Source organism: Lithobates pipiens, unplaced genomic scaffold, assembly GCF_037356315.1.
Source record: "Lithobates pipiens isolate NorthernLeopardFrog02 unplaced genomic scaffold, aLitPip1_a1.2 Scaffold_23, whole genome shotgun sequence".
Taxonomy (NCBI): Eukaryota; Metazoa; Chordata; class Amphibia; order Anura; family Ranidae; genus Lithobates; species Lithobates pipiens.
Window position 1 is genome coordinate 88,463,173 of NW_027507785.1, and position 25,357 is coordinate 88,488,529.

The 25,357-nt window shown below is 44.0% G+C and overlaps 1 protein-coding gene across 4 annotated transcripts in view; it reads right to left on the bottom strand.

Moving 5' to 3' along the window:
• The window catches only part of ABHD6 (abhydrolase domain containing 6, acylglycerol lipase), an 80,184-nt gene that overhangs the window by 24,470 nt on the left and 30,357 nt on the right, over nucleotides 1–25,357 (bottom strand). For all 4 annotated transcript variants that reach the window (XM_077451995.1, XM_077451996.1, XM_077451997.1 and 1 more), the window contains exons 4-6: nucleotides 20,718–20,831; nucleotides 8,513–8,645; nucleotides 869–1,029 (exon numbers count right to left, since the gene is read on the bottom strand). In XM_077451995.1, coding sequence (XP_077308121.1) covers nucleotides 869–1,029; nucleotides 8,513–8,645; nucleotides 20,718–20,831 — 408 coding nt within the window. The remainder of the gene's footprint in view (nucleotides 1–868; nucleotides 1,030–8,512; nucleotides 8,646–20,717; nucleotides 20,832–25,357) is intronic.

Consider the following 25,357-nt stretch of genomic DNA (forward strand, 5'->3'; position numbering starts at 1 on the left):
CCAGATGGCATCGCAAATGGCTTACACATTACGAGGGCGAACCCTCTTGCCACAGCAATACACGTTACGAGGGTGAACCCTCTTGCCACAGCAATGGTAGTTTGACCTCTGGCTCTGAGGAAGAGGGTTCGCCCTCGTAACACGTAAGCCGTTTGTGATGCCATCTGGTTCCTCCAAACATCTGGTCCAGGTTGTAGGCATCTAGAGATAATGCTCGCAACTGCCAGCGTATTGATGAGCCTTGTTTGAAAGCTTTTTTGTGAGTATATTTCTTGTTATATTTTATGAACAAAATGTTATCTTTGGTAATGCACAAGGTCGGTGCGCCCTCCTGTTCTTTTTGTATGTTTCAGTTCTAAGGATACCCATTATTCTGAGGAGGGCAGCAAGACCGGCAACATTCCATTGATTTTGCTAAGGGGGTTGGCTGAGCCACTTACTCAGTTTACCGGGCACCCGAGCGCAGGAGATTGCTTTGCGTCATCTACAGCAGTGGTCATCAACCCTGTCCTCAGGGCCCACTAACAGGCCAGGTTTTATGTATTACCTTGGGTACATGCCGACTAGAATATTGCAATCACTGAGCAGTAAATTATATCACCTGTGATGTATTTCAGTTATCTTGCAAACCTGGCCTGTTAGTGGGCCCTGAGGACAGGGTTGATGACCACTGATCTACAGTGATAACTATGACTTTGCAAATCTGTCTCAGATGATTTCCCAGCTTCCCAGGTGCTGGAGAGGGAGTAAATAAACTGCAAACTATTGCACAGACTTTGTTAAACGTGAGATAGCCTGATTTGTGTCGAAATGTGTCACTAATTTGCTCAGTAAGTGTCCCCAGTTCTGTGCAGTCAGTACCACCTACCTGCTGTGGAATCTTAAAGCGGACATACGAGCAGAGTTTCATCATCTGCTCCATTTCTTCTGCAGTGGATGGAACGAGGGGGATTCTTGGATTTTCTTCTCCAGATTCTTTTAAGCTCTGTAAGTGTTTCACAAATTTGCTTTCAGTCGGATATTGTAAACCTAATCATTGAGGAGGAAAAGACAAATAAAAGATGATTTGTGAAATAAAAAAGACAAACGGTGAATACTTTTTTTTAACATTCACAGTTAATGTTTCAAGACATATTTTTAAAGTTGACAATACACATTACAATCTAATGCCAGCTTAAGCTGGCTATACAGGGGTCAAAATTGGGCTGGTTCAGCAGAAACGGAACAAATTTTGATCCATGTATGGCAGTTCTCGTTCATGAGGAGTCAATTTATTGATTGACTTTTCATGAACGGGTTTGTTGAAAAATCTCCGCTAAAGGGCTGCAGCACTGATCAGTGTATTCAAAGACACAGCATGGAGGATTTCTCCATCCACCTCGGGTGTGTAGATGGAGAAATCGGGTCAGTCTTTTTTGTTCAGCCAGCTGGCTGAACAAAATAAAACTGATTATTGTTTTGCCAGCTTTAGGTCATCCGGTTTGAACAGCACCAACTCACAGAGACAAGTACAAAAACAGCATCATATACAGTACTGATCTTTTCTCTGGTTAAAAGTGCATTAATATGACTAATATAGGCTTGCTTGGGGGTTAAAGAAGAAGTAGGGCCAAAGCTCTTTTGACCATAATTTTCCTGTGGGTTACAGGAGTGCACTCTGTTCTGCACTCTGGCAACCTGTATTCAGGCAAGTCCACTGTCGGTTGAGATCACTCAGCTGGTCCAGGCTCTGGAGAGATCCCGACTTTAATGTCTGTATTCTGGATCTCTGGTGAGATACTGACTTCAATCTTGCGACTCACTCAGATGCCTGGACTGGCAGCTGGCTCAGTCAGTGATCTGCTGAGAGCCTGAGCCAGCCACTTCTGCCCCCTCCACAGCCCAGCACTCCATTAAGCGCTGGAGGGGCAGAGCAGAGAGCCAGTGTCTGACTGCTCATTAAATTCTGAGAACTGAATGATCAGCAGTCTTTGATTGCTCGGTTCTCAGTCTTAGCCCTTGTACACACGGTCGAACATTCCGAAGGAAAATGTCCGATCGGACCGTGTTGTCGGATAATCCGACTGTGTGTGGGCTCCATCGGACTGTTTTCGTTGGAATATCCGACGGACAAAGTTTTATAGCTGGGCTATAAAACTTTACGACAACATGATCCGATCAGACTTTGTCCGATTGTGTGTAGAGAATTCCGATCAAAGTGCCACGCATGCTCAGATCAAATTCCTAGACCAAAGCTATTGGCTACTAGCCTGAACGTAGTCCCGTCGTAATGAAATAACGTCATCACGTTCTGAACGATCGGATTTTCCGACAACTTTGTCCGACCGCGTGTATTCAACAGTTTCGGACAAAATCCGTCGGACAAAATCCAACGGATTTGTACTTACACTGAGTACGCTTTTTCTGTTATTGTTAGTAACATGTGCCTATGAAAGCATAGAGAAACTATCACCGAGACAATATCCTGTAGGTCATAAATCCCAAATTCCAATTGATAACTTACATAATGAAAACATGAATAAAGTATATCTAAAAGCAAACCCTTTTTTTTTGAGTTTTGACTAGAGTGGAGAGGGATTTGTCCTGTTTACCATTATTATCGAGAGTGAAAGTAAAAGAAAACCCCAAATTGTGGGTTGTCCCCCAAAAAGTAATAAAGGGTAAATCTCTCAATGGGGACACTGGTGACCTGAGGACCCGCAAGATATTCCCTTAATTTGCAGGGATTTCCCCTCACTTCCGGTTTGGCTATAGGACAGGAAGTGAAGGGAAATCTTGGGAACAGAAATATTGTCCGGGTGGCCGCACTCCAAAAAAAATGCCTTTATCAAACGATTGTCTGTACAAAAATTTGATAAAAAAATGTGTTTCACACCATTAATGCTGATGCTTAGTCATAGCTGCATAACAAACATTCTACAATGAGATATATATATATATATATATATATATATACACAAAAAGGAAATGAAAGAAGTCCTAATTATTTTGCATGTTGACGCCCACAAGATCATGTGAGAGGACGGGTCCAAGCAGGGCCGGCGTCACCATTAGGCGGGTTAGGCAGCCGCCTAGGGCGCCAGGATGGAGGGGGCGGTAAAATCCTGGCTAACACAGTGACCCCGCACTGCTGGCTGCTATCACCCGCCCTCCCGCACCGAGCAGATCGAAGTTATATTGCGGAATGCGGGGTTACAAGCCAGATTATGAGCAGGGCGGTGATGAGGATAAGCAAACTCTGCGGAGCAGGGGGCGGAGTCTGTGTGGGCAGCTGCGGGAGGAGAGTCTTCTGTACAATATGGATTTGAGATCAAGGATAGCTCTAGCTCCGGCATTCCACAGCCTCTGGCATCCTGTCACAGTGATACAGAGAGAGCGTGGAAAGCCAGCTAGCTTGTGCAGGAGTTGGGCTGTGTTCTGTCTCCACTGTCCTCCTAACACCTCCCTCACTACACTGCTTGTCCAATCCAATATTCCGCCCTCCAGTTGTGCCCGCCCACACTCCAGTCACATGCATACAATTTACTGTGCTGTGAGGGAAGTTCTGTTTTCAAACAATAGCTGCCATAGCCCTGGGGGAGACCAGACTGAATGGGAGAGAATAATTGGTGAGTGAGACCCCCCTCTCTGTTCCCACCCCTTTGTGCTATGCACCTTCTCCTCCCCCCCTCTATTCCTCATGATCATCACCTTCTCTCTCTCCCCCCTAGGCTAGAGCCTAGCCTGTCTGTATAACGTCCTAACCTGCCTGTATACCATCCTACCCTGCCTGTATACCATCCTACCCTGCCTGTATACCATCCTAACCTGTCTGTATACCATCCTAGCCTGTCTATATACCATCCTAGCCTGCCTGTATACCATCCTACCCTGCCTGTATACCATCCTAAGCTGCCTGTATACCATCCTAGCCTGTTTATATACCATCCTAGCCTGTATACCATCCTAGCCTGCCTGTATACCATCCTAGCCTGTCTATATACCATCATAGCCTGCCTGTATACCGTCCTAGCCTGCCTGTATACCGTCCTAGCCTGCCTGTATACCGTCCTAGCCTGCCTGTATACTGTCCTTGCCTGTTTATATACCATCCTAGCCTGTCTATGTACCATCCTAGCCTGCCTGTATGCAGTTCTAGCCCTTCTATATACCATCCTAGCCTGCCTATATACCGTCTTAGCCTGTGTAGTGTCACAGTTTGATGCCTATCACAGGATGGTGCGGAAGTGACGTTGTTGCGTACTGCGCATGCGCGATGCGCTCCAAACGCTCGCGCCGTGCGTTCCAACATAGTTTCGGCAATACAGTTCAGCGAAACCATCACATAATGTTACGGAAGTGAAGTTACACACAACACAAACACTGGGCCGTTCGTTACAACACTAATACTTCCCTTGTTACCTAGTAGGTTTTGCATTGCTGGGACTTGTAGTGCCTATCCTGAGCTACATGCTTCAATGTTCAGTGTCCTCATCCCTATCCCCATGCTTCAATGTTCAGTGTCCATCCTTATCCCCGTGCTTCAATGTTCAGTGTCCTCATCCTTATCCCCGAGCTTCAATGTTCAGTGTCCATCCTTATCCCCGTGCTTCAATGTTCAGTGTCCTCATCCCTATCCGCGAGCTTCAATGTTCAGTGTCCTCATCCTTATCCCTGTGCTTCAATGTTCAGTGTCCTCATCCCTATCCCCATGCTTCAATGTTCAGTGTCCTCATCCCTATCCGCGAGCTTCAATGTTCAGTGTCCTCATCCTTATCCCTGTGCTTCAATGTTCAGTGTCCTCATCCCTATCCCCCTGCTTCAATGTTCAGTGTCCTCATCCCTATCCCCCTGCTTCAATGTTCAGTGTCCTCATCCTTATCCCCGAGCTTCAATGTTCAGTGTCCTCATCCCTATCCCCCTGCTTCAATGTTCAGTGTCCTCATCCCTATCCGCGAGCTTCAATTTTCAGTGTCCTCATCCTTATCCCCCTGCTTCAATGTTCAGGGTCCTCATCCTTATCCCCGAGCTTCAATGTTCAGTGTCCTCATCCCTATCCCCCTGCTTCAATGTTCAGTGTCCTCATCCCTATCCGCGAGCTTCAATGTTCAGTGTCCTCATCCTTATCCCCCTGCTTCAATGTTCAGGGTCCTCATCCTTATCCCCGAGCTTCAATGTTCAGTGTCCTCATCCCTATCCCCCTGCTTCAATGTTCAGTGTCCTCATCCCTATCCGCGAGCTTCAATGTTCAGTGTCCTCATCCTTATCCCCCTGCTTCAATGTTCAGTGTCCTCATCCTTATCCCCGAGCTTCAATGTTCAGTGTCCTCATCCCTATCCCCCTGCTTCAATGTTCAGTGTCCTCATCCCTATCCGCGAGCTTCAATGTTCAGTGTCCTCATCCTTATCCCCCTGCTTCGATGAGGACACTGAACATCGAAGCATGGGGATAAGGATGAGGACACTGAACATTGAAGCTTGCGGATAGGGATGAGGACACTGAACATTGAAGCAAAAGGATAAGGATGGACACTGAACATTGAAGCTCGGGGATAGGGATGAGGACACTGAACATTGAAGCAGGGGGATAGGGATGAGGACACTGAACATTGAAGCTCAGGGATAAGGATGAGGACACTGAACATTGAAGCACAGGGATAAGGATGAGGACACTGAACATTTAAAGCTTGCGGATAGGGATGAGGACACTGAACATTGAAGCACAGGGATAAGGATGAGGACACTGAACATTGAAGCTTGCGGATCGGGATGAGGACACTGAACATTGAAGCATGGGGATAGGGATGAGGACACTGAACATTGAAGCATGGGGATAGGGATGAGGACACTGAACATTGAAGCACAGGGATAAGGATGAGGACACTGAACATTGAAGCTCGCGGATAGGGATGAGGACACTGAACATTGAAGCATGGGGATAGGGATGAGGACACTGAACATTGAAGCACAGGGATAAGGATGAGGACACTGAACATTGAAGCTCGCGGATAGGGATGAGGACACTGAACATTGAAGCATGGGGATAGGGATGAGGACACTGAACATTGAAGCACAGGGATAAGGATGAGGACACTGAACATTGAAGCTCGCGGATAGGGATGAGGACACTGAACATTGAAGCATGGGGATAGGGATGAGGACACTGAACATTGAAGCACAGGGATAAGGATGAGGACACTGAACATTGAAGCTCGCGGATAGGGATGAGGACACTGAACATTGAAGCACGGGGATAAGGATGGACACTGAACATTGAAGCTCGGGGATAAGGATGAGGACACTGAACATTGAAGCACGGGGATAAGGATGGACACTGAACATTGAAGCATGGGGATAGGGATGAGGACACTGAACATTGAAGCATGTAGCTCAGGATAGGCACTACAAGTCCCAGCAATGCAAAACCTACTAGGTAACAAGGGAAGTATTAGTGTTGTAACGAACGGCCCAGTGTTTGTGTTGTGTGTAACTTCACTTCCGTAACATTATGTGATGGTTTCGCTGAACTGTATTGCCGAAACTATGTTGGAACGCACGGCGCGAGCGCTTGGAGCGCATCGCGCATGCGCAGTACGCAACAACGTCACTTCCGCACCATCCTGTGATAGGCATCAAACTGTGACACTACACCTGCCTGTATACCACCCTAGCCTGCCTGTATACCACCCTAGCCTGCCTGTATACCGTCCTAGCCTGCCTGTATACCGTCCTAGCCTGCCCGTATACCGTCCTAGCCTGCCCGTATACCGTCCTAGCCTGTCTGTATACCATCCTAGCCTGCCTGTATACTGTCCTTGCCTGTTTATATACCATCCTAGCCTGTCTATGTACCATCCTAGCCTGCCTGTATGCAGTTCTAGCCCTTCTATATACCATCCTAGCCTGCCTATATACCGTCTTAGCCTGCCTGTATACCGCCCTAGCCTGCCTGTATACCGCCCTAGCCTGCCTGTATACCGCCCTAGCCTGCCTGTATACCACCCTAGCCTGCCTGTATACCACCCTAGCCTGCCTGTATACCACCCTAGCCTGCCTGTATACCACCCTAGCCTGCCTGTATACCACCCTAGCCTGCCTGTATACCGTCCTAGCCTGTCCGTATACCATCCTAGCCTGCCTGTATACTGTCCTTGCCTGTTTATATACCGTCCTAGCCTGTCTATGTACCATCCTAGCCTGCCTGTATACAGTTCTAGCCTTTCTATATACCATCCTAGCCTGCCTGCATACTGTCCTAGCTTGCCTATATACCGTCTTAGCCTGTCTATATACAGTCCTAGCCTGCCTGTATACCGTCCTAGTCTGTCTATATACCGTCCTAGCCTGCCTGTATACTGTTCTAGCCTTTCTATATACCATCCTAGCCTGCCTGCATACCGTCCTAGCCTGCCTGTATACCATCCTAGCCTGCCTGCATACCGTTCTAGCCTCTATATACTGTCCTAACCTGCCTGTATACTGTTCTAGCCTGCCTATATACCATCCTAGCCTTTCTGTATACAGTTCTAGCCTGCCTGCATACCATCCTAGCCTGCCTGTATACTGTTCTAGCCTGCCTGTATACTGTTCTAGCCTGTCTGTATACTGTTCTAGCCTGTCTGTATACCGTTCTAGCCTGTCTGTATACCGTTCTAGCCTGTCTGTATACCGTTCTAGCCTGTCTGTATACCGTTCTAGCCTGTCTGTATACCGTTCTAGCCTGTCCTGTATACCATCCTAGCCTGGCTGGTGTGAGGAAACGAGCCGGTGCAGCCACTATTTGTCTTCAGGCCAGGTGCAGAGGTGCAGGTGTGGGCCTGCGGACCACAGCAGAAGAAGTAGTGGAGAGGCGCCTCAAACATCTCTTCTGCCACCTTCACCGTATACATGGGCATGACAAAGGGGTGGAGCCAGGGCGGAGCCATTAGGGCGGCAAAATTAGGTTTCGCCTAGGGTGTCAAAAATCCTTTCACCAGCCCTGGGTCCAAGCGATGGTAGTGCTAACAGCTGAAACAAAAGGTCTTCACATATGTGGTTTTAACCCTTTGTTTGCCACCAGGCTGGACAAAAAAAAATTCCCAATTGATTTTATGTGACTAGACAAAAATCATAAAACAGGAGACGTCACATAAACACGTCACATAAACATGAAAATACAGTCCCTATCCATTAAAGGATGACTACAATAAGATGAGGCACTGGAAGATCGAACAGTTCAAACAAAAAATTGTATCTTTAGATTGCTAAACAGTTAGCTAATGCAACCACCCATACAAATAACTAATTTGGTCACTCATAGGGAGGTTCAGAGTGGGCGCATGAATGTTTCAATCATAAAAATGGGAAACATCCCCGGGAAATCTTCCCAATGGGACCCAGATGGTGAACAACATCTGACAGGAGTTATAACTCTTCCTTGCTCTATCCAAAATGGAAATAAAGTTTTGCCTATAGTTCTACTTTAAGGGTTACATTGACACATCAATGAAAAGCCCCAGCCCAAAAGAGGTAAAGATGTGATTATTGTGACTTACCTGCAGGACAAATTAGAGTCAAACTGCAGATGTCTTTTGGATACTGAGCAGCGTATACCCCGGCCACACATCCACCCATCGATGTACCAACAAGATGGAAAGGCCTCTTGTTCAGGTTTATGCTCTCAACAAACTGTCAAGGAAAAAATGCGTTCTCTTAAATTTGATTCATTAGCTATATACAAAGTAGTTTTGCTGGAAGTTTTCTGAGGGAGACTCCAACATCGCAAAACAACATAATTGTAAGTAGCAGCAGCTGAATAACATGGATAATACTCTACTTATTATAAGAAATGACAAGTGATAGGGGTAAAAATGAGGAGTAGCCAACCACAGAACATGGGGGGAAGAGATAGAATGCAAAGTAAGAGCTGATCATTGACCAGGAGGAAGAAAGAAGAAGAAGAGCAAAAGCTTATCATAGCCTGGAGGCTAAAGAGAGGAGGCAGAGCAGAAGCTGACATTGGACTAGGAGGAAAAGAAAGGAGGCCGAGTGGGAGCTTGTTGTGGACCACTGGAAAGAGAGAGGCAGTAGAGTGGGAGCTTGACATGGACTGTTTAAAAGAGAGAAGAGGCAAAGTATTATTATCATACAAGATTTATATAGCGGCAGCAGTTTGCACAGTGCATTACAACATGAGGGCAGATGGTGCAGTTACAATACAGTTTAATACATGAGGAATCAGAAGGCCCTGCTTGTTAGAGCTTACAATCTAGGAGTAGGAGCTTATTATTGACTGTGGGAAAGAGAGAGAAGACAGAGAGGGAACCTAGCATTGACTAGGTAAAAAACAGAGGAGGCACAGTGAGAGCTGAGCATGGACTGCAAGGAAAGAGAGGAGGCAGCAAGGGGGTTACCCATAGATCAATGACGAGAGAAGGTAGAACAATAGCTGATAATGGAATGGGATTAAAAAGAAGAGGAAGAACTGTAGTTGACCTCTGAGCTAAGAAAATAAGGGGAGACAGAGCAGGAACTGAGAAAAGAATAGGGGAAAAAAAGAGAGCATACAAGGTGGAAGCTGGTTATGGATTTTTTGAGGAGTGCAGAGGAAGCATAGTGGGCGCTGATCATGGATTTGGAGAGGAAGAAGGAGGCGTAAGAGCTGGAGCCAAACTTGGACTGGGGGAAGACAAAGGAGGCAGACTGAGAGCTGGGCATGGACTGGCAGGGAGAGGGCAAAGTAGGAGCTGAACATGGATCAAGGAAAATAAAATAGATAGAATGGGAGCTGATCATGGACCAAGGGGAAGAGAGACAGGGGAGGCAGAATGTTCGGTCCCCGGCATTAACCGGGGGCCCGCATGGGACAGGGCAGAGGGCTCTTTGCCTGTGCATTTTCTCTCCTTTCTCTCAGCAGGGCTATTGGTGCAATATCCCTTAGCAACAAGCCGTCATTGGAGGAATTTGGCGGGCTGTTTCTTCGCTCCTATGACTGCTTATATAAGCCGGACGCTACCTCAGCTTCACAGCCACCTGAAGAGGACCAGTTTGCGCTCAGGTGTACAGTTAGAATGGAGTCTCTCCTTCGTCAGCTTCTGGAAAAAGCAGAAAGCTCGGGCGGTGAGGAGTGGCTGAGGCACTGCTTAGCTGAAGACCCTCCTGCTTTTTCTTCTCTCCCTGCCTGTTTGACGCCCATGCCGAACATTATGGAGGAACACAGGAATTCTCCTTCAGCTGGCAACTCCCGCACACCTGTAGGAAAAGGAAAGAAGCAGAAAAAGTCGGCAGCCCCTGCTGTTCCTTATTCTAAGGAAGATTCTTTCACTTCTACTTCTCGTTCCAGGTATCTTAAAGATGCTGCAACTTTATCCTCCTCATCCTCCATTCCAGAAACCAGCGCTGCAGCTCCTTTGGGACAGAATGCTGTGTCAGATATCCCGCCTGGTGAGAATCCTGTTTCTTCTTTACCTGACTTAATTGTTATCCTTAATTCTTTAGCAAATGCTTTTACTAGCCTGTCAGAAGGGGAACAAGGATCTCCCTCTCCCTCTCTCATTGCCAGGGCTCTGTTTGCAAGCGCTGGCAGTTCTTTTCAGAATAGACAGCAATTAAACAATGTTTCAGTTCAAACATCTATCCCTGTACAGGAGGCACTGCCTTCTGGTACCTTACAAGGGGCACATTTATTTGGTGCAGCTCAGGAGACACAGCCTGCTGGTGCTCCTATTAATACTTTGTCAGGTGTACAGTCTTCTGGTACTTTTTCCTATAATTTGCAGCCAGGTGCACAGTATTCTGGTGCAGTGTCAGGTGCTCAGTATTCTGGAGCGATATTACAAAATCCTGTTAATCATTTGAATATCAGTACTGCTCCCCCTATTGGTGTAAGGGAAGATGTGCAGCCTTTGCTTGCTTCAGGTGCACAAAATATTGGTGCTTATCAAGATGGTACTGGATTGCAGCAGTCAGTCACTGCGGATGCTTTAAAGGTTGGCCCTGTCTGGAACGCTATGCGTTCGCAGGGTAATGTTACTATTCCTATGGAGAAACAGTTTAACCCTTTAAGAACTCAGAGCATTTTAGTGAATACTGGTGGTCTTTTACAGCCTAGTTCTTGTAATAATACACCTTGTCAAGTAGCAGAAGCTTGTATGAAAGAGGCGCTTCCGTGCGAAATCTCCCCGTTAGGTTTCCACTTGTCTTCCTCAGTTAAGGAGAAAATTTGGAGAGGAGAATTTGTTGATTTATTATCCCTCCTGCCTTCTTCTAAAGAATTTCTTTCTAAATTAGATAAGAAATCAGAGGAGCGTTCAGAAGAAGATAGAAGGAGAGCAGTACCTAGAACATTCCAGAATTGGCTGCAAGCATTCTGTATTTTCGCTTCAGTTATGGGTGAAAAATTTCCAGAAAAATGTTCTGGGCTATTTCAACATCTAGACATTGTTGCTGAGGCCTTTAGGCATTTCGGGGGTATTTCATGGTTTCATTATGATGAGAATTTCAGGCAGAAGCTGGCGGTACACCCTTCCCTACGTTGGGGTGTGAAAGACGTTGGCCTTTGGTTAAATCTGATGTTGCCTCCAAAACCGCAGGTGCAATTCAAAGCACCCAACTCTACTAATAATTCATTTCGCAAAGGTTTCTGCTTTGCATTCAATGAAGGACAATGCAGATTTCTGGCCAACTGTAGATACAAGCACGAGTGCTCATATTGTACAGGGTCACACCCGGCTTGTAGATGTTATCGAAAGGCCTCTGCCATGTCAGGTCAGCCTCAATCCAGGGATGGGTTTTCAAAAGGCACAGACAACTGTGAAATTGTCAAACATGCTTCCTTGGCTAGAAATGTATCCAAACACCAGGATGGCGGAGCTGCTTTATAACGGCTTCAAGCATGGTTTTTTAGTCCCTGGTTTTTCTGGGTCTGGTTGTAAGTTAGTGGACAATTTGCGTTCGGTCTTTTCACACCCAGAGGTTGTTAGGGTTAAAATTGAGAAAGAACTAACAGAGGGCAGGATTGCGGATCCGTTCTTCTCACCCCCTTTCTCCAACTTCAGAATTTCTCCATTGGGCGTAGTTCCCAAAAAAGAGCCAGGCTCTTTTCGCCTAATACATCATTTGTCATACCCTGCTGGCGAGTCTCTTAATGATGAGGTTGCTGATTTCGATGCTTCAGTTACGTATGCTTCTTTCGATGAGGCTTTGGTTCTCCTTGAGCATTTTGGAAGGAATTCATTAATGGCCAAGGCGGATATTAAGTCTGCATTTCGTTTACTTCCAGTACACCCGCAAGGCTTCAGTTCTCTAGGTTTTCATTTTAACGGAAATTTTTATTTTGATAAATGTATGCCAATGGGCTTCTCCTTATCTTGTTTTTACTTTGAGGCTTTTTCTTCTTTTCTTCAATGGGTAGTGTCTGTGGTGCATCCCGGTGTTGGTTATATTCATTATCTAGATGATTTTCTTTTCATAGGTCCACCTGAATGTTCTGTTTGCTCTGATTCTTTGTCAGCCTTCTTTGATATTTGTGAAAATTTTGGCATTCCCCTTGCCCAGGAGAAGACAGTGTTTCCATCTACTAGTCTGGAATTTTTGGGCATTGTCATTGATTCAAATGCCATGGAATTCAGATTGCCTCCATCAAAGCTTTTCAAGATTAGGTCGCTAATATCCTCTTTTATATCTAGACGGAGAGTTCTGCTTAAAGATGTCCAATCTCTATTAGGCTTGTTTGCTTTCGCTGCAAGAGTAATTCCGGTAGCTAGGATTTTTTCTCGCCGTTTTGCTAGGGCTACAAAGGATTTAAAAAATCCTTTTTCTCATGTTACCATGTCAAAAGCCATTAAAGATGATTTAAAGGTATGGGATGAGTTCTTGTTAGGTTTTAATGGATCAACGGTATGGCAGAAAGAATTTATAGACGATTTTGAATTAGGCCTTTTTACCGACGCTTCAGGTTCTATAGGCTTTGGTGCCTTCCTGGCAGGTCATTGGTGTGCTTCAAAGTGGCACACATCTTGGAGGATTCCTGAGATTGCGCGTAACCTAGTCTTGTTAGAATTATTCCCAGTAGTGGTGGCGGTAGTTATTTGGTGTGATTTGTTTAAAAATCGGAGAGTTTTAATTCACACGGATAATAAAGGTGTCCTATTCGCGATTAATTGTTTATCTTCTAAGTCTGATTTTGTAATCAAATTGCTTCGTTTCTTAGTTCTCCATTGTATGAAATATAATATTTGGCTTAAGGCTAAACATTTACCAGGTGTAAGCAATAGCATTGCAGACTCGTTATCTCGTCTTCAGTTTTCCAGGTTCCACGAATTGGCTCCGGAGGCAGACCCAATTGGCTCCCAATGCCCGGAATTCCTCTGGGGCTTGATTTGGGATTAATCTCCGCCAATTTAAAGAACTCCGTTTCACTGAGAACATGGGAGGACTATCTGCGAGCATGGTCGAGATGGGATAGTTTCTGCTCTACATACAATTTAAGTATTGCCAGTTGTAATGCTTACACAGCTCTGTCTTTTGTTACTTTTTTAATCCATTCTAACCTTAGTGCAGCTTCTATACATAAAATTTTGGCCGGGGTTTCCTTCTTTCTAAAATTTTTTGACCTTCCGGCCTTGTCTTCTTTCTATACAGTACGTCAGGTATTGAAAGGTTTTAGGCGTTCCCATTTGGTTAGAGATGGTAGGAGACCCATTTCTATTGATCTTTTGGTTAAATTAATTCAGACTTTGCCTTCAGTATGCTATTCCCCTTATGAAATTTTATTATTTAACGCAGCTTTTTCTTTGGCATTTTTTGGCGCTTTACGGGTGGGTGAGTTTTCCGCCTCAAATAAATCTTCATGCGCTATCCTGTTAGATAGTGATGTGTTTGTTTATTCAGATTCTATCACTATATGCATCAGAAGATCAAAAACCGATCAGGTTGGTAAGGGACGCATGATTAAGTTGGGTCGGGCAGGGTATATTCCTATCTGCCCGGTCCGAAATAATTTAAATTTTATCGCCTTTAGACCTTTCTTTCACGGGTCATTCTTTATTCACAATGACCTGTCTCCTCTTACTCGTTATCAATTTTCTTCTGTCCTTTCTTCTTGTCTAAAAAACCTTGGTTTGTCGGGCTTTTATTTCTCATCTCACTCCTTCAGAATAGGGGCTGCCACTGCTGCTAACTCTATGGGTTTTTCTTCTGAGGAGGTTCAGAGGTTGGGTCGTTGGGACAGTGTTAGATATAAGTCTTACATTCGACCTGAGTTAGTTACTAATTAAGTTTCTTTTCAGATTTTCCTAGGTTCAAGGTCTGGATTATAGGCCATTCATTTATTCATTGGGCCTACAAAAGAGCCGAAGCACGGAATTTCGAAAAGACTTTGGGTTTTAAGGTTCATGCTTTGCAAATCTTTTGGCATGGTGTTAGGGGGTTACGTTGGAAAGATGTAAGAAATGAATTAATTTATTTAAATAATGTTTGGCCCAGCCCGGATCTATTAATAATCCACGCTGGGGCAAATGATATTGGTAAAGTTAAAACTTGGAATCTTTTATGTGAGATGAAACAGGATCTCTTTTCGTTTAAGGTCCTTTTTCCATCCGCAATTATCGCTTTTTCTGAGATGATTCCTAGGTTACTTTGGTCCCCCTCTAGCAATTTATTTTATCTAGACAAGATTCGTAGACGCTTAAATAGGACCATTCATAATTTTTTGGTTTCTTCCAATAACTTATCCTATCGCCACGTTGAGTTGGAAGGTTTTATCTCAGGTCTCTATAGATCAGACTTGGTACATTTGTCGGACATAGGTCTGGACATTTTCAATGTAGGTTTGCAGAATATGATAGAGAAAGCCACGGTGTTGGGGGGGCCTCAGCGTTTTGTTTCACAATTGGCTTCGGCCGGTGGGGTTCGTCTTCCAGTATAAGTCTGGAAGGACATGGTGATTGAGATCTGGTATTGGATCATTTTGTTAATTTTGAAATTTAATTCTATGCTGAAAGCTGATTTTTTAGTTAATGTGAATGTAGCTAATTTGGGTTACCCCTTGAATAAACACCGTGGCCATTTATGACCAAATATACTGTGTGTCAGTTTCATTTATTTATTATTAGCTACTCTGTACTGTCCCATGTTCGGTCCCCGGCATTAACCGGGGGCCCGCATGGGACAGGGCAGAGGGCTCTTTGCCTGTGCATTTTCTCTCCTTTCTCTCAGCAGGGCTATTGGTGCAATATCCCTTAGCAACAAGCCGTCATTGGAGGAATTTGGCGGGCTGTTTCTTCGCTCCTATGACTGCTTATATAAGCCGGACGCTACCTCAGCTTCACAGCCACCTGAAGAGGACCAGTTTGCGCTCCCACCCCCCCCTCCCTATTTTTATGATTGTTTAGTCACGGTGATATTCAGTGGGGGTTCGTCTTCCAGTATAAGTCTGGAAGGACATGGTGATTGAGATCTGGTATTGGATCATTTTGTTAATTTTGAAATTTAATTCTATGCTGAAAGCTGATTTTTTAGTTAATGTGAATGTAGCTAATTTGGGTTACCCCTTGAATAAACACCGTGGCCATTTATGACCAAATATACTGTGTGTCAGTTTCATTTATTTATTATTAGCTACTCTGTACTGTCCCATGGGAGCAGAATGTGGATCAGGGGAAAATTGATTATTATTCAAGGGAAAGAGGGAGAAGGCAGTATGGGAGTTCATAACGGACAAAGGAGCAAGGTAGAATGGCTACTGATCATGGACCAGGAATTGAGAGAGAAGGCAGAGTGTTTACTTGTCATTGAATAGGAGGTAAAGAGATAAGGCAGAGCACAAGCCAATCAAAGCTCTTAATTTTATTTTAAGTACACATGAAAAATGCATTAAAAATAATCTGGCAAAGAGGAATAACCCATGAAGATTTTGGAAGCATTATCAAGTTCACACAGCCTATTGACTAACAACAACTGATTTAAAGTACACCAATCACCTTTACCTAAGTTGATCATAGACAATATAGTGTGGTCGGTTGTATGAGCCAAAAGCCAAAGTTTTTATTCCTATTTGAAAATAAGTTGCATGACATTCATCCTTGAAATCTTTTTCTATGAACTACAGAGGGCGGTGGTCAGTACCAGGAAACAATTGGCTTGCTGTTCTAAGTGATCAAATTTGGGTTTTTTAACAAAATATGAATGATGACGTTGAAAGGGATTTCATGGTGGTCAGCTGGACAAAATGAATGCCAAATAAAAAAATATATATAAATAAATATAATAGGAACTTCAAAGCTGTGTTTTCTAAACTCATTTTAAGGGCAAATCTTGATCGCTTGGAGCATACCTTTGAATGAGTAACATTTTAAGGTAATTAGCTTACAATGACAATACATTCAAAGATGAAATTATAATTATAACAGATTCATGAGGATGTGTTTTGGTAAATTCATCATAACTTTGCCCGAGCTTTTTGATTCCTTTTTATTAAGTGAAAGATGAAGCAGATGGAATGTAATCATCTTAGACGCAGCATGACAGGGAAGATTTTAATCTGGAAAGAATTAGGGAGCAGTGGCAGATCTGTAGAAGAGAATGTGACATGTGTTTATCAGCAAGAGCAATTTATCAGAGTGCTGTTAATGTGATTTTGTTGTGTGTCCTGACATCAGATTTACATTCACAAAATGTATTTACGGAACAGTAAAGTAGTTGTGTTGAATCAGGCTTCAAGGTTGATTAGAGCTTAGAGGCTCGCTGGTCCTCAGTTTTTAAATATCACATCTGATGATAATATTTTAGAAAGCCACAAACTAATTCAAGGCTATGAGCGCTGCTATCATCAAAGGTGATAATTCTGGCCTATAAATAAAAGAGTCAAGCAATGGGTGTGATGATCTTCACGTGAATCCTTCATAAACTGCAGTTTATTTTGAAGTATGTTGCACATTTTAAGCCTAAATTTGCAGGTCTTAAAGAGAACCTCTAGCCCATGCCTTACATTTTAGTTTTGGACAGACTGGAGAAGGAATACAATCTATATCAGGTTTTTACTGCTGTCTTCATTCAAGTTAAAGTGGTTGTAAACCCTCACATATGAGGTGTGTCTAAAAAGTTTGGTGAATGGTCTGATATCTCAATGGCAACATGGGCCAGGTGCGCACACATGCACATGGCTATTCAGAGACACATCGAGAAGAGCCACCTAGCGTGGAGTACACGTCATCGCCAGGGTAAACCCACTGTGGGCAGTCGAACGTAGTCAGTGTGAGAGGTAGGAGCAATGGAGTAACGAGTGCACATCAATTTCTTCTACAAATTGGGGGAAAATGGCAACGGAGATGCATGAAATTATGGTGCAAATGTACGGGACGGAAGCCGTGAACAGAAAATGTTTTACCACTGGTTGAAATGCTTTTGCGACAGGAAGAAAATGAATGAGGATGATTGACAAGCAGAACATCAGACACGATCGAACAAGTTGGAATTGCATTGGAATGGCTTTCACCTTCTTTCCCGCGACCCAGCTAACTTCTTCCTGTTTCCCCGTCTGAAGAACGTCATTAAGGCCGGGTTCACACCGCTGCGATGCGGGAACGCCGCGAATCCGCGGCGTTTTCCCGCATCGCATTACTCCCGCCGGCAGTTCACACTGCCCTATGCGGACGGCTGGGAGTTTCAATATGTTAATGACACCCCCAGATCCGTCCGCATATCGCAGTGCAATCTGCCGACTCGCACAGGAATCGGATCGCATGGTGTGAACCCCCATGCGATCCGATTCTGTTGCGGACCAAAAAAAGGGCCCAGTGCGAGTTTGCTGCGGGACCGATGCAAATTCAGCCATACTATCTGTATGGCTGTACTCGCATCGCTACGGAGATCGGATGTGATTTGCGGTGCGAATCACATCCGGATCTCCCCCCGCAGCAGTGTGAACCCAGCCTAAAGGCGCACATTTTGAGGACGTGGAGGCAATCTAGGAATGTGTGACAGTGGTTCTGCAATCGATTCCTACAGAGGCCTTTGCAGACAGTTTCCAGAAGCTTTATGAACGTTGCCAAAAGTGTGTTGTGAAGGATGGGGATTATTTTGAAGCCATTCACCAAACTTTTTAGACACACCTCGTATACCCAATGAAGAGACTAGCCTCAGGTAAAACACAGAGATGAAACAAATCCTCCTACATAAGTTGAACCTTATTCCTGTATAGCTCTCTAAAGCGCACATTTTATACAATATTTCTAATTGTTAGAAGTTGGGGGATATCTGATATCACACACGGTACAGTACAGAGAAGAGATCTGAATAACCTGAACCCGGACTGGAGGGAATAGACACCCCCCCCCCTACACAGTCTCATAGGGAAACATGTACAGCTGAGGCTGTCAAACAATGGCTGTGTGCTGGAGCTTCTCTCCTGTCCCCCTGAATCCCTTGGAGTCTGCATCACCTTTCAGAAGTGACTCATGCAGATAGCAGAGGAAGGAGAGAGGAGACAGAAACTACACACAAGTGCTTTGGATTGAGGCAAGTTCACACTATAGAAGGATATGCTTTTTGAATTATTATTTTTTTAACATTTTATTTCAGCAGTGTACAACCACTTTACGATTTCTCATCATTCCTTGTTCCTGGGATGATGGTCACCAGAGCAGGAAGGGAAGCCTCTAATACAAAAGCACAAAAACCTGAAGGAGTTATTAACTCTCCCCACTCTATCCAAAACGAAATTATAAAGCCTTCCTGCCTAGGCATTTGGTCACATGATCAGTTTTGAAGGAGAAAATCACTTCATTTAAATGTTATACTTTCAGCAGTGATCACGTTACCAAAGAATGGAGGTCATTGGTCCCAGAGTTGGCAAAAGATGAAACCCAGAGCAGCATTTTGTCCAGGCAAAAACCTTATGTTAGCCCATCTTCTTAGAGGAGAGGTAAGGCCAAAACTCTGTTAGCCAAACTTCTCCCGTGGGTCACAGAAGTATACTTATTTCTGCATTCCTGTTACCCAGATTCAGCCGACAGGCCTGAGCCAGGGATCACTCAGTTCTCGGTGTAGAGCTAGCAGGGGAGTATGATTGTTTTTGATTTTTTTTTAAATCCTGCACTTGTCAATATTAACCACTTCCTATCTGGCCATAGCACATAAACAGCCAGAGGGGAGCAGCACCAATGCGGGTAGATGTACCGGTACATTCTTCCGCATCCCCCACTCGTGTGTGCGATCTAGGGCATGCAGTGGCGGGATCTGTGACCCGCTGTGTCCACCCAGACACAGCCGATCCATGATCATTGTACTGGGTCATTGTGAGCAGCCCTGGTACCATGTGATCGCTGTGACCAACCACAGTGAGCATGTGATCAGTAGTAAACTATGCCGTCATGGTTTACTACTGTGTGAGCTCTGTAATTGGGCACAGTGATCATATGGTATCGGGGCCAATCACAGTTGCCCTGTATCATGTGATATCTGTGACCAATCATGGCATCACAGTAGTGCACAAAGTTTCATAAATGAAACCTTTACACAGTCTTTTACCAATTGCTTATCACAGTGACCATCACTGTAATAATGTAATAAGCAATCACATTTTATAAAAAAGAAATCCTAAGTCCACTATTGTTGGGAGAAAAAAAGGTCATAAAAAATTACTATAGCATATACAATTGCTACACAAGTCGGAATATTATTGAATGTATTTAAAATGACCTTTCCTTTTCAATCTGCAGCACTATAACTTTCTGTAAAATCCAATATGGCTACCTGGAAGCGTTCTGTACAAAGATGGTGTATGGAACGCCCCCAGAAATGTATTTTCCTGCATGTGATTGGCTCACTGATATTTCTATATATTTATTATAGCAAAAAGTAAAAGATATTGGGGGTTATTTCCAAAAAGGTAAATCCATTTTGCATTGCAAGTGCACTTGAAAGTGCAGTCACTCTAAATCTAAGGGGTAGATCTGAAAAGAGTGGAAGCTCTGCTGATTTTATCATCCAATCATGTGCAAGCTAAAATGCTGTTTTTTATTTTCCTTGCATGTCCCCCTCGGATCTACAGCGGCATTACTTCCAAGTGCACTTGCAGTGCAAAGTGGATTTGCCTGAGTAAATAAACCCCATAGTGTTTTTTTCAAAATTGTCTCTCTTCTTTTGTTTACAGTGCAAAAAATAAAAACCGCAGAGGTGATCAAATACCACCAAAAGAAAGCTCTATTTGTGGGAAAAAAGGATGTAAATTTTGTTTGGGTACCACGTCGCACCATCGTGCAATTGTCAGTTAAAGTGACGCAGTGCCGTATCGCAAAAAAATTGCCTGGTCATTGAGCAGCTAAATCTTCTGGGGCTCAAGTGGTTAAAGATTCAATATAAGACAATTGGAAGCATGTATTTTGGGTACATTGGACTTTTAATTTCCAAGGTGGACAGCAGACAGTAAAATAGAATATTAGAGTATTAGAAAGCTCCTAACAAAATCTTTCTAACTTAAAAAAATATGAGACATCCCCTGCATAGGAAATATTGTTAATTGATTCATCAGATTACATTCACAGACATAATATAGTATAAACCAGTGTTTCTCAACGTCAGTCCTCAAGGTGCCCCAACAGGTCATGTTTTCAGGATTTCCCTCAGAGGAAACGGTTGTGGTAATTACTAAGGCAGCGAAACTGACCAAATCACCTGTGCAAAATAATGGAAAGTCTAAAAACTTGACCTATTGGGGCACCTTGATGACTGGAGTTGAGAAACACTGGTATAAGCAAGTACCTGGTGTATCCGCTTCACCTGTCCGCTGATTGAGTAGTCATCTAAAGGTGAGCGAGTGGTTCCCTCATGACCAGGTAGATCCACACAAATCACATGTGCGTTCTTAGGAAGGAACTGTAAATAAACAGCAGTTATAAACTGACAGCAGCATTATACAATAGTAAATACTATATACACACACACTATATTACCAAAAGTATTGGGACGACAGCCTTTACACACACACACACACACACACACACACACAAAAAATGTAATAGCATCCCAGTCTTAGTCCGTAGGGTACAATATTGAGTTGACCCACCCTTTGCAGCTATAACAGCTTCTACTCTTTTGGGAAGGCTGTCCACAAGGTTTTGGAGGTTGTCTATGGCAGTGTTTCTCAACTCCCGTTCTCAAGGCGCTCCAACAGGTCATGTTTTCAGGATTTCCCTCAGATGAAAACAGCTGTGGAAATTACTAAGTCAGTGAAGCTCATCAAATCACCTGTTCAAAATAATGGAAAAGTTGAAAACATGACCTGTTGGGGCTTCTTGAGTACTGGAGTTTAGAAACACTGGTCTATGGGAATGTTTGACCATTCTTCCAGAAGCACATTTGTGAGGTCAGGCACTGATGTGGACGAGAAAGACTGGCTCGCAGTCTCCTCTCTAATTCATCCCAAAGGGGTTCTATCTGTTTGAGGTCAGGCCAGTCAAGTTCCTCCAACCCACTCTTGCTCATCTATGTCTTTATGGTGCTTGCTTTGTGCACTGGTCCAAATCCTTTTGTGGAGGAGGGATAATGGTGTGGGGTTGTTTATTAGGAGTTGGGCTTGACCGCCTAGTTCCAGTTAAGGGAACGCTTAAGGCATCAACATACCAAGACATTTTGGACAATTTCATGCTCCCACCTTTGTGGGAATGATTTGATGATGGCCCCTTCCTGTTCCAACATGACTGTACACTAGTAGACAAAGCAAGGTCCATAAAGACATGCATGAGCAAGTTTTGGGTGCACAGTCCTGACCTCAACCTGATGACATCATCATCACAAGGGCGAGTTCTCCAAGGGAACGTCACCGGATGGCCACACCCCATGGCTATATAAGAGATGCCAGACAGCAGGTGACAACACAACAAAGGAAGACAGCCTTAGAAGAAGAGCAGCCTTTTTTTGCAGGTAACTGGCAGCTCAGGGAGAAGACAGCACAAGGTACAAGGGGAAGACAGCTCGGGGGAGGCAGCTCGGGGCTTCTTTTTAATAAAGGACTTGTCGAAAACCGGCTCTTGTTTTTTTTTTTACAATTCACTGCTTTTTTGGGCAAAGACGGTTGTTAAGGAAGCATTGACTGGCTTCCCAGCTCCCTCCTTAGCATCCAGCAATGTACAGTGTGTAAAATGCAAAATGTATGAAAACTGCATGCAAAAATGCAAAAAAAACAAGAATGCAAAACGCACTACAAAATGTGCCTGAAAAATTCATCAATCACAGCCGCATAGATGTAAACCAAGCCTAAAGGGGTACATTTCTCTTGGGCTTTTCTGGTGCTAAAGGTGCCAATAATGGATGACAATCAATTAATTTTCATTTAAAATTGATGATATTTATTAGAAAGTCGAATATAATACAATTATACATAAAAATATAAATATTTTTTTTAAAACTGTCATTTTCGGTTTTTGGCCAAGTGCATCCTGCATTTTTGGTTTTGTTGCCAAAATTTCCATTCGGTGCACCTCTAATAAATACACACACAGTATCTCACAAAAGTGAGTACACCCCTCAGATTTTTGTAAATATTTTATTATATCTTTTCTTGTGACAACACTGAAGAAATGACACTTTGCTACAATGTAAAGTAGTGAGTGTACAGCTTGTATAACAGTGTAAATTTGCTTTCCCCTCAAAATAACTCAGCACACAGCCATTAATGTCTAAACCGCTGGCAACAAAAGTGAGTACACCCCTAAGTAAAAATGTCCAAATTGGGTCCAATTAGCCATTTTCCCTCCATGGTGTCATGTGACTCATTAGTGTTACAAGGTCTCTGATAATTTCATGTTATCGCTCTCACTCTCTCATACTGGTCACTGGAAGTTTAATATGGCACCTCATTGCAAAGAACTCTTTGAGGATCTGAAAAAAGAATTGTTACGCTACATAAAGATGGCCTAGGAAGATTGCCAAGACCTTGAAACTGAGCTGCAGCACAGTGACCAAGACCATATATCGGTTTAACAGGTCAGGTTCCAGTCAAAACAGGCCTCACCATGGTCGACCAAATAAGTTGAGTGCACGTGGTTAGTGTCATATCCAGAGGTTGTCTTTGGGAAATAGACGTATGAGTGCTGCCAGCATTGCTGCAGAGCTTGAAGGGGTGGGGGGTCAGCCTGTCAGTGCTCAGACCATACACCACACACTGCACCAAATTGGTCTGCATGGCTATCATCCCAGAAAGAATCCTCTTCTAAAGATGATGCACAAGAAAGCCCACAAACAGTTTACTGAAGACGAGCAGACTAAGGACATGGATTACTGGAACCATGTCCTGTAGTCTGATGAGACCAAGATAAACTTATTTGGTTCAGATGGTGTCAAACATGTGTGGCGGCAACCAGGTGAGGAGTACAAAGACAAGTGTGTCTTACCTACAATCAAGCATGGTGGTGGGAGTGTCATGGTCGGGGGCTGCATGAGTCCTGCCGGCACTGGGGAGCTACAGTTCATTGAGGGAACCATGAATGCCAACATGTGCTGTGACATACCGAAGCAGAGCATGATTCCCTCCCTTCGGAGACTGGGCCGCAGGGCAGTATTCCAACATGATAACGATCCCGAACATACTCCATGATGACCACTGCCTTGCTAAAGAAGCGGAGGGTAAAGGTGATGGACTGGCCAAACATGTCTCCAGACCTAAACCCTATTGAGCACCTGTGGGGCATCCTCAAATGGAAGGTGGAGGTCTTCAACATCTACCGACTCCATGATGTCGTTATGGAGGAGTGGAAGAGGACTCCAGTGGCAACCTGTGAAGCTCTGGTGAACTCCTTGCCCAAGAGTGTTAAGGCAGTGCTGGAAAATAATGGTGGCCACACAAAATATTTACAATTTGGGCTCAATTTGGACATTTTCACTTAGAGGTGTACTTAGAGGTGTACTCACTTTTGTTGCCAATGTTTAGACTTTAATGGCTGTGTGATGAGTTATTTGGAGGGAAAAGCAAAACACTGTTATACAAGCTGTACACTCACTACTTTACATTGTAGCAAAGTGTAATTTCTTCAGTGTTGTCACATGAAAAGATATAATAAAATATTTACAAAAATGTGAGGGGTGTACTCACTTTTGTGAGATACTGTATATATACTTGCTGCAGTGCTCTGTGGCATAATCGTTCTTACACTGAAGAGTTTAAGCTTCAATATGCTGCTAACAATTGAAGTATGCTGTGGCAGCCCAACACTTTACTGATGATTTTTGTTTTTCCCCCACCGCGTTATTTAACATGATGCAACAGGCTACTGCCTTAAAGGGCTTTATTTCTAGCTGCTCACAGCTCCTTACAATGTATTTGGAGTACCCTTGTCCAGCACGAGTTCAGTGAGTTCCGGATGGGGGGAGTTGGGGGATGATTCTGGAAGCTGTTTGCTCCAGTTCTTTAAATGTAGCTTAGCGATTTTCTGAGCTATACGTTCTGCTCAGGGTCCACTACACATCTCTTATGTCAAAATGTAGTAGGGATCACAGGGGTTTGATCCACGTGTTGTCGAGATCTCCCAAGTTACACATATATTGGAATACTGTTGCACAAACTCTTAAGCATTTTAGACAGCTCTTGCTTCAGACCCACTGCAATGTGTGCCTGGCATTTTGGATGATGTAATACCTGACGCCTTTGATAAAGAGGCAGTCTCTAGAGGCCTGCTTCAGGCACAGAAAGTGCATTTACTATACTGGAAAAGCTCTTTCCCTCTGTCCTCAAAGGAGTGGGTTGCCCACGTGGGTACCACTCTTTGGTATGATAAGATTATTTACCAACACAGGGGCTGTTCCGCCATGTTTGAGAGTCTGGGCCGGATGGCTGGTGGTGCTTGGCACTGTTCGATTTGGTTATGTACAGGTTGCTTGGGTAATGGCTGTTGCCAATAGGTCCCCTTTCCTTTGTGTATTATGAACCTGGTGTATCATGGTACTCATAATGTTCTGTTCTATAACATGGATTTCTCGTGATGTATTGCTAGGCATGTCTCAGTTGGGATGTATATTTTTATTGTTGCACAAATGTTCTGGAATTTGTTAAAGGTTGGTAAATAAACATTATGCTCTGATAAATAAAAGTAAGCATGTGTTGCTACTTGTATTGCAAAGAACTCACATGTTTAAGGCTAAGGTGGAAAGAATACTCTAAAACAGTGGTCTCCAAACTGTGGCCCAAGGGACAGATATGGGCATTTGCTTGCTTTTATCTAGCCCTTGGGGCACTATTTTCATCCACTGATACCAAAGATGGGACATAATTCCCCCCCATTGACACCAATGAAGTGGCAGAATTCCTCCCAATTACACCACCAATGGAGCACAATTCCTCCCAATGACACCAAAGATGGGGCACACGTCTTCCCAGTGATACCAACAATGGGGCACAATTCCTCCCA